Source organism: Rhinolophus hipposideros, assembly GCF_964194185.1.
Source record: "Rhinolophus hipposideros genome assembly, chromosome: 23".
NCBI lineage: Eukaryota > Metazoa > Chordata > Mammalia > Chiroptera > Rhinolophidae > Rhinolophus > Rhinolophus hipposideros.
In genome coordinates this window covers 39,533,449-39,543,625 of record NC_138069.1, presented here as the reverse complement: position 1 = coordinate 39,543,625, position 10,177 = coordinate 39,533,449, and the positions used below count along the sequence as shown (strand labels likewise).

Sequence of the window (10,177 nt, the reverse complement as noted above, 5' to 3'; positions counted from 1 at the left end):
ATATGCACATTAGTTAAAAGAATTGTCTTATAGTTAGCTTTCCCTCATTATCATGGTAAAAAAACACTCCCCTAAGTGGAGATTGAAGATGCTAATGTGACATGTCTCGCATGAAGTAGCATGTGGGTACATTGCGCAGGTGCCGTGTAGGACCCACCTCAACATACTTTGGGGAGGGAAAGAGGAAAAGGGAAGGGGTGGCCCCTAATCCCAAGAGCCCATAAAACTGCTCTGCCTGTAAGCCTGGAGGAGCCACTTCCATTCTTTACCTGAGCGCCCTCCCTTGGTGCATCAAGCTTTCCTTTTAATAAACCTTTCTCTCTGCAAAACTGTTTTGCCCACTCGCTTGATTTCTATCCTGACAGTGGCAAGGCCCCCCCGAGCTGGTAACAGAATCACACAGTAGTTCTTCCGTGACTGGCTTATTTCACTCAACATAATGTCATCAACAGTCATTCAAGTTGTAAGCACCTGTCAGAATTTCCTTTTTAAGGCTGAATAATATTCCACTGTATGTATAGACCACATTTTGTTTCTCCATTCATCTGGCAGTGGATATTTGTGTTGCTTCCACTTCTTGGCTATTGTCAAATTTTCCCATTCCTTAAAAAATGCAACTCTTTTAAGTTGATCCCGTTAAGTCTAACTTTTGCCTGACTTTCTCAGCAGCCTCTTTGAGCAGCAGATGTCGGGGAACACAGGGATGTGGCAGTTCAGATACCAGTTCTGTGTAAATATGTCCGTTTCATGCTTTGTGAAATGAGAAAAATCCTTAATCTCGGTATTATATTTGTGGGCTAGTATTGGCCAATAGCTCCCTCTACCAGTGAATCTGTCAAAAACATTTTATCAGACATTCCAAAGGAAAACTGTAGGGAAGGCCAGGAGCTAGGATTCAGAGGCCTCCCGAATGAAGAAATATTACCTGCCTTCAGGCACTTCAAGTCCACTTCAGGAAATATATATAAATCAGACGCTGGATAGTGTGGTCCAAGGACCCCTGGGGAGTCCGTGAGACTCTCCCACAGAGGTCTGTGAGTGCCTCTCTTCCCTAACTAATCTGTGTGACAATGAATTTTCTTCCTGGGCTTCACCCCAAACAGCATATTTCTGAATGCACAAGCATTGTCAGAATCCATTGGTCTTCTATTAAGCCAACATCAAGCAATTTTACAAAAATGTAATACGTCACTCTTCTCACTACATTTTGTTTTGGAAAAGATATTGTTCATAAAATGGTATTTCTGGGTTTATTGTTTAAACATTATTATTTTAAAGTGAATGCAAATGTTGAGATTTTAATTTCTAATGTGGCAAATTATATGATAGATAGAACCCCCATATAAATATAAGATTTTGGGGTCCTCAATTTTGTTTTTTAGTCCACATTCAGTAGTATATTAGTGTCAGCTGTACAGCCTAGTGGTTAGGCATTTACTTCATTTATGCAGTGATCCCCTCCAATTAGTCTAGTTCCCATGTGGCACCATACACAATTGTTGCAACACTATGGACTATATTCTTATGTCCACAATTTTTAAATGTGTAAGCAGAGGTCGAGACTGAAAAGTTTGAGAACCACTCCTAGAGGAAAAGTCTCAGAGGCAACCCCAATGGGATAAAGTAAGTAAGAACTGACGGACATGCTATATTGAGCCCCTTTCCAAAGCCTGGCCCTGTAAATAAAAACTGGCACATAGTCACGAAGCCATGGAGTCATAAAGCTCCTTCTGGGATCTTCTGGAAGTCTGGAGTTCCTAGAGAGGCCGAATGCTCCAGCATGTTTCACCACTCATTTGTTCAGCACGCATGGATGGGACATGCGCTGTGGGCGGCCACTAATGATTACGGCAGCTACCATTTCTTGAGTGATGGCCACATGCCACTGAACTAGGTACTGTGAATTATCTGTCTCATTCGATGCTCACAACACCTAATAGAAATATTAAATCCATTTTACGTTAGGAAAGAGGCTCAGATTTGTAACTGGCCCCGTCTAGCTGTTTTAAGTGACAGAAGTGGGATCTGAGTGTTAAGACTTCATAACGTGGGTTCTTCCCACTAAGCCATGCTGCCTCTCCTACTTCAGTCAGAAAAAACCTAACTTACACGCTACTTAACAAGACAGACACACCTACTGAGACCTTCAAAAATATGTTCTAGAATTAGAATGTGGTTGACTCAGTTATTTCTAACAGACAAAGATTTTAATATTTGTACCTTTGTGTTCAGGGAATAAACCAACCTTGTAGAGCTGTTTCAATCTGGACGACCTGCCTTTCTCATGTGAGACTTCTTTGTGGACCAAACTTTTAGTAAACACCCAATTATATATAGATAGACTATTTCTAGGATACAAAAGAAGCAATGACTGCTTCTATGGAGAACTAAGTGACTGAGAGTCAAGGTGACAAGGAAATTTAATTTTGCATCTTTTTATGTTGTACCATATTAAGTATTCCGTCTTTAAAACAACTAATTTAAAAGAACAATGAAAGAAGACCCAAGACACTACCAGGTGAGAACTGCTCAACGCCTGTAGCATCAGCAGAGACCACTGGACTTTTGCTTCGTAGAGTTCCATCTGGTTGTCAGAAGGTTCAATTACTTGCCTACCCAACTCACACTGAAAGCTCTGGAGCTGAATACCTCATGTCTTAGTGCAATATGAAAGCAGACATTCAGAAGCAGTTATCTGAAGTTTGAACGTTGGAAGTCTTCCCAAAATAGCACAAGGGGACTCACTCGAGCGAAGGGACATCTGCAAATTTGATGGAAAGGTCAGTAGGAAACTGCTGAATTCAATCATTCTAGGAAACATGCTAATACCCCAGGGCCTAAACCTTGATAGGCAGGCCCACCCATCTGGCATTCTCCAGTCTCCATTTCCTGCAGCAGCCATAACATAATACTGCTGCCCTTAAACCCTCCCTTTCATTCAAGAACCAGCATTTGTCTGAACTCCCTGGAGAGAAACTTTTCCCTCTGCCCCTGCAAACAAACCCATTTCCATTCTCCTCTAAGACAATAGCTAAAACGTGCTGAACTCTCTACATGCAGTATCTCAAGTAATAAGCTTTCAAAGCCCTTATCTCTATCACGTATTAAACAAGTTGCTGGAAACAGGCCAAGTCTGACTCCTAGAAATTATCATAATTTAACTTTAGTGATGAGAGTACCGGCTGGAGCCTAGGGCCTAGACCAGGCATCAGAATATGTCATCCTTACAATTAACTTAGTCTAGTATGAAAGCTGACTTCTATGCAACTTTTGAGGTCCTAAATCATGTTGGTTGAGAGTAAAGACAAAACTCAAACGAGAAAAATCAAACTATAGATCTTATTGGGTTGACCTACTCGTACTGACTAGACACACAGCTCAACGTGCTAATGATAACACAGCTGCTGTGTGGGGCACCTGCCCTATTTCATATGCTGTGTGTATACCTATTTACATACCTCCTAATCCATACTTTCCCAAATTTTCTTGGTGCATTTTAAACCATCGATACCCTGCTGCTCCACAGATGAAACCCTGAAAGACTGGCAACTGGGAATTGATAATAAGATGGACTTTATCTATAAAACAACATAAATTCCATCTGGAATTAGAAAACATTTCCAATTTTTATTCATAAATCAAAACAGCAAAAGTAGATTTACAGAGCCACATATCAATAACAAAACAAGAAGGAAACAAATATTCCAGAGATACCTTCAAAACCAGGCTAAAAATCTGCAGTTCAGCTGGGGTTGCATAGACAACAGGTTATATTAATATTTATTCCTGCATTTTCTCAATAAGTTCTTCCTTATATTTGCCTTTCTCTTTTCCAACTTGTCGAGATTTGGCTTTGCGTTCAAGAATTTTTTTCCGGTCTTTGTCCAGTTTGAGCCTGGTGATAACCACCTATTAGAAGAGAGAAAACAAATGGATCTTTGTTTGTTAAGTGAAAGGATTTGTAACCACAATTATTTTGTACAGCAGAGCTTGCCTCAACAGCTTAGGTTTCATCTGCTACCCAACCTCCTACCCCCTAACTCCTGAGGATCTAGGAGACCATTTAGATAGTTTAGTGACATGAAATATCTTTTGAGTCGGGAAAAATTATACTATCAACATGTTTCTGGTTTGTCTATCATCCCTTGGCTGGCAAAAATGCATTTTAAGAAACATCTGCATTCCTTTCAGCTATTGGGCAATACAGAGATCGTAAGGGTAATAAGCAAGACCCAACCATTCTATTCTGCCTTAAGGATCTGAAACTCTGGAGGAGACCCTACAATACAGTGTATAAAACAGGAGTGCAAAGGAGCAACAGTGTATTCCACTAGATGGGTGTGAGGGCCACAGGAAGAAACAGGTCTCTCTTCTCCCTCCAGACATTATCTAGTGGGGAAGTGGTATCTGCAATGCCTGGAACCCCCTTACTTACTACCTACTTGAAGAACCTTCACCAAGAAAAGAATCTGGATCGTTGACGGTATCACTGAGCCAGCGTATCAGTCAACCCTGCCTGACCTTCCTCTGGAAGTCCTTCCAGGGCCGCCTGGGTAGATGTCAATAACTCTAATAGCAACGGCCACTACCACTGCTCAGTCCAGGCCATACCTTGCTCGGGTGAATGCCCACATGGACAGTTGTGCCGTTAGCCTTCTCACGCTGCACCCGCTCAATATAAATGACATACTTCTTTCTGTAAACCTGGACTACCTTGCCGATCTGCTGACCTTTGTAGTGTCCTCGAACCACCTGAGAGAAAATACAAAGGAGAATGTCCCCCATTTCTAATGCATGAACATCACAGTGAGGTGTGTACATGTTTTATATATACGGCATATCACATGATAGGATGGAAATAGAGCCCAATGTTGATAATGGTTACCAGTAGGCAGGAAGTAGGACTGCAGGTGACTATTTGTAAAATTTATATTCTTCCAAATTTCCAGACTTCTACAATTAATTCAAATGTTTTAGTCAAAAACATGTAAATGTTAACATTCTCGTGGGCTGTTCTGCGTACTAAAAATCTGCTCAGGCGCCAACTCAATTCAAAAGTCAACTAGATTACGGTTTCTCTGATGGCAAGAGCCTATTAAACAGTAGCCACAATATAAACGATGCTCATTAACACAAGCACAGATGAAGTACCGCGTGTTAAAAAGCCGGAGAATCGCAATACTCCTAAAAACGTCCACCTAGGTTGTTCAGCTTATTTACCAAGGTGATGTTCAGGTTGCAAAGAGAACAGCCACGCCGCACTGAGAATCCAGCACACTCTATACGGACCAGACCCTCTCACGTGGAAAAGTCTGTGAAAAAGCCTCGACTAAAGATCAAGACTGAAGACGTTAATGAAACGAGTCCAAAGGGTTAAAGAGCAGCAGATAAACGCCTGCCCCAATGAGGAGGCGCGCGGGAGACGGGATAAGACTAAATCAACGGGACTGAAAAAGTGAGACGAGGCAAGGATGACATGGAGTCTGGCTGGGCAACTGGCTGGCTAGATGCGCCCTTCCCAGAGGCATGGAACATGGGGGAACAAAGCGACGTCGGGAAAGAACAGTAACAAGTTGAGTTTGAGACGTCTGCAGACATTCCGGTGGAGTATTCCGTAGACAGCTAGGACGCCATCGGGCCGGTGACAAGGACCGGGGAATCCTCCCCGCAGAGACGCGTGTACAGACGCCCGAGCGATGCCTGCCCGGCACGCTGGCTGCCACAGGGCTTCATCCAACAGCAGGGTTTTGTTGGGCTGGCACTCTATTTTTAAAAGGAAACTATTATCATTAGAGAATGGCATGTGACTGTTCTTGGTGATGCCGGGCGGGCGCTCGCTGGCGGCTCCGGTGCCGCCCGCCGTGTAACGCGTCTGCAGGGTCACAAGGACGTGCCAGGCCCTGCGGGTGAGTATGACCCCCCCCCCGTCCGAGCGCACACCAAGTTCCCACGCCAAGGCGGCGCCGCGCGCCACGCAGCCGGGTAGGTACCCAGAGCCCGAGGGCAGACGCACCTGGACCTCGTCGTCCTTGCGGATGGGCATGGAGCGCACGTTGTACTTCTGCCGCAGCTCCTTGGAGAGCGGGGACGACATGATCTTCCGGCGCACGTGGGAGGGGGCATTGAAGTGGCGTTTGCGATTTTTGCTGCGGTCCGAGGTCACGAAGGGGTTGAACTTCATGGCGACCGTCTGCAAGGAGCCAAAGCGCGCTCGGTGGGGTACCAGCGCCGGCTCTCCGCCAGGACACTCCTCCCCATGCCCGCGCGATGGCTCCACGGGAGGAGGTGGCCTCGGAAGAAGGCTCCCGGGGGAGAAGGGGGGCATGAAGGGAGGCCTGGGGGCCACACTGAGCAAGGGCGGGCGCGCGCCTACCCCGAGGAGCCCCGGGGAGAGGGCGGCACGGGGGCCTTGCGGCTGACGCAAGCGGGAGACCGGGGCTAAAGAATGCGTGGTTGGGGTCACGCAGAGAAACCTCTGGGAAAGCGGGTAGCCCCGCAGCAAGTGGGGAAAGAGCCTATGGAGCGAAGGGACTTTCACAGCCGCAAAAAACACAAACCTCCACTCACCTACCTGGCGCCGGAAATGCCCAGACGATGCGCGCGCAGGGCAGGAAATGAGGCTCCCTTGGCGCGCAAGCGCAGAAAGAAAGCGGAGCCCCATTCCCTCCTAACGAAGCTGAATGGTGCCCCCTGCGGCTTGGGGTGGGATCGCAGTGCCTCGTTTCCGGGGACCACCGGAGACGTAAGCGGCTCTGGAGGGCACGCCCAGAACCCCGAAGACACCGCGCCTCTGGAGAGAAGGGGTGTACTTTCGTAGGACCTGCAATAGAGGCTTACTGATGTTCTTTTAATAGGGACACCATCAATAGTCTCTCCTGCCCCAAACTTTCTTTGCCCAGTTACTCTCCGCGGAGGTCATCTAGGCCTGTTATCGGGGTACTGTAAACATCATAATGCTCCAAATGCAATCTGCTGACTTGCTTCTTAAAATCATCGAGAAGCCTGTTCAAAATGCAGATTTTCGTGTTCCACCACAGTCCCACAAAACCAGACAGTGGTAGGTTGGGGTCAGGGAATCTGAATTAAAAGATTCCTTAGGAGGGAATCTCTCCTAAGCAAGAAAGGTTCTGAGGTGCACACGTTTGCCGGTCGTTGCGAACCCACCCCCAGGCTTTGCAGAACTGCCCCACTCCGTGTTTTCGGCCCTGTTCCGAACAGTCAGACCTGGACCCAGTACGTCTCCACGTTGCTGGCCCTTGGGAGCTGCCTCCGTGTTTCTGAGCCTCAGTGTCCTCATCTGTGAAATGAGGACGATGCTAGTAGGTACCTCATGGAGTTGCTTTGAGGACTAAATGAGTTAATCCGTTCAGAGTATTCAGAACAGTGTCTGGCATGTAGGGGCCAATTACAGTCACCCATTTTCCCTAATCTCCAGGACGGCCCTAAGGCCGGGCCTCGCACTGACCGAGTCCTGACAGTCAGACTTTTACCATTAACTCCCCATGACGCAAACTGTAAGCTTTCTGTGTTTTCCATGTAAACACGTGCAAAGCGCTACCTTGGCTGAAACTCGGGTTGTGGTCTTTTTGTTTTTGGGCTCCACCAGCGCCTTTGGAAAAGGCCGACTCGCGCAGCTGGGGCTCCGCCGCCGCTTAGCTGCGGGTTTGTGACCTCCGCCCCGGCCCCCCTCCCCCTCCCCCCGGCCCCCTCCCCCCTCCCCCTTTCCCCCCCCGCCCCCTCCCCCGCTCCGCCCGGTCGTGCCGGAGCTCCGCCTCCCATCCCCGGAAGACCGCCCAGAGGTGCGGGCACTACCCAACCGTTCGTTAGTCTGAAACACCCTGTGCGGCCCCTGGAGAGGAAAGGTCCCTCTGATCTAGGCTTCGCTGTGAGGGAAACTCCGATTGATCGATTGATTGATCGATTGATTGATTGATTGATCGATCGATTGATTGAACTGATTCATTCTTTCATTCAGTTCAAATCCACTGAGCGCCTACTTTGTGCCAGATGCCAGATAGAGGAGTTTGCGGTGCTCAGTTAACAGATGAGCACCGTGAAATTCAGAGAGGGGACAATGTCTTGCAAGATTCCAGCATACCCCATGCCCTCTCCCAGTTTGTGTCTCCTGATATGCGGTGTTGAAATTGTTAAACACCGGTATTTACTAATACTCACGGTCAACCAGGGCGTGCGACTTGATCCCTGGACTTGCTGGAACCTGTTTTACGGTTCCTCCCAGACCCGGGCAGTCAGTGTTGGAGGCCTCTGGCTTTGGGACTCTGGGAGGACGGCCACGCCTGGTCTGTTCGCAGAAGCCAGGGCAGCGGAGGAAGCCGAGGGGAAGCTGTTTAGGCAAAGGCAACTGAAAGGCCACCCTTTATGCGCCGAGGCTCTGAGTAAGGAGGTGGGGGAAGGAGTCATAAGAAAGGAAGATCTTCAATGTTCTCTCCACAAAAAAGAAATGGTCCGTATGTGAGGCGCTGGAGGCGTTAATCATTTCCCAGTCTCGTTCTCAATATGGAGGTGTATCAAATCAACACGTGATACACCTTAAACTTACACAATGTTATGTCAACTACATTGACTTTTACAGCAGTAAAACTGTTTTAAGTCAATTACATTGACTTATAACAGTAAAGCCAGGGACAAAAAAAAAGGAAGTCACTTTCTATGGGCAAGGCAGAAGCATATGCTTTTAGGACTGAGTTCAGGTGGAAAGTAAGAGGGTTCTCAGAGCAGCAGCCCTTGCAGCATTCATCAGGCCCAAGCCCCTCCCGACCACCGTAAGTTCACTCATCCTGCATTCATTCATTCATTCATTCATTCTTCATTCATTCATTCACTTACTCACTGGCCCCTCAGTTCATTCACTTCTCTATCACACGCATTCATGAACTCATTCTACTCATTTGCTGACACATGCATCCATTTACTCATTCATTTATTCACCATTTATTTGGTACCTACATGGAGCCATAGGTACAGGGCTAGATAAGAGACAGCTGGGGAGGACTCAGCTCTGGTCCCTGCTCCCAAGGAGCACAGAGCCTCACTGGTGAAGGACAACCAAGTGAGGACAGATCATTACAATCCAAGACAATCAAGGTGTATTCACGATCAAACAGGGCAGAGGCATTTCTTAACATCCTGCCACACGCACCCTCCATGGCTCAGTAAAATTAAGACAGGTGCCATGACGTCACCAGAGAAGATGATGAGAGCCTGAGGCTGTCACTCTAATGAGGAGTTAGTGGGATTGGCTTCTCTGTTGCCTCATGCCCACCCTAGAACACAGACACAGGGACTGGTGTAGAAGCCCCAAGACCTAGTACAGTGCCTGGCGCAGAGGAAATGCCCAGGGTGTATTTTTGTGTCCCAGGGGCAGACGGTGATGTGGTGGGGAAATGTGTGAATCCTGGATTCTGATTGCCTGGGTTTGGAGCTCCACCACTTCCTGGCTCTGTAGCTTTGGATAAGGTATTTAGCCTCTCGGTCACTCACTTTCCTCATCTGAGAAATGGGAAAATGATAGGACTTAACTCATCGGTTTGGTGTCAGGAGTAAGGAAACCCTTAGCACCATGCCTGGCACAAAGTAAGTACTTAATAGATGGTAGAAGTTATTGTTTATTAAATGAATAGTAATGGTCAATCTTATTAGGCAGAGTACTTACTGTCATGCACTGTGCTAACAGCTTTACAGACATTACCTGATTTAATCTGGTAAACAACCCTCTGAATTGTCCCTTTTACAGGTGAGAAAATAGGTTCTGAATGAAATGGGAGAGGCGATGGACATGAACCAGCGTCAGATACTCCATATGGTTATTTTGCAGCCAATAAAGACAGTGATGAGATCCATGGTTATTAACGTAGAAAGGTGTCTGTTAAGTGAGAACAAAAGTAAACTACGAAATATTAACAGCAGGACCCCATTTCGTTTATGGAAGGACATTGTTAAAATGTTAACATTGATTATCTCTGATTAATAGGATGCAGGATAACTTTAATTTTCCCTATTTAACTTTTTGCTCTTTTCTGATTTGCCTCCAATGGGGCTATAAGCATGTATTATTTGTGTTATTAAAATCATGCTTTAAAGATTCAAAATTTTTAAGAAAATCCCCAATGTTCAGTTTAGCTTTGCTCTGCAGGCTGTTTAAAAGAAAACAAAAGTA

At 46.6% G+C, this 10,177-nt stretch overlaps 1 protein-coding gene across 3 annotated transcripts; it reads right to left on the bottom strand.

Annotated features, from left to right (window-relative positions):
• Positions 1-3,601: 3,601 nt before the first annotated feature.
• On the bottom strand, positions 3,602-7,297 carry RPL26L1 (ribosomal protein L26 like 1). Of its 3 annotated transcripts, none has more exons than XM_081035733.1 (4): positions 6,572-7,297; positions 6,014-6,190; positions 4,612-4,752; positions 3,602-3,909 (listed from the first exon to the last, which is right to left on the bottom strand). In XM_081035733.1, the coding sequence occupies exons 1-4, from the start codon at positions 6,659-6,661 to the stop codon at positions 3,781-3,783; spliced, it is 537 nt and encodes a 178-aa protein (XP_080891859.1). In that variant the 5' UTR covers positions 6,662-7,297; the 3' UTR covers positions 3,602-3,780. The 3 variants fall into 3 exon arrangements, with proteins under 3 accessions (XP_080891859.1, XP_080891860.1, XP_080891861.1); XM_081035734.1 differs by having other exon boundaries at positions 6,568-6,589; XM_081035735.1 differs by lacking the exon at positions 6,572-7,297 and having other exon boundaries at positions 6,014-6,540.
• Positions 7,298-10,177: the final 2,880 nt, after the last annotated feature.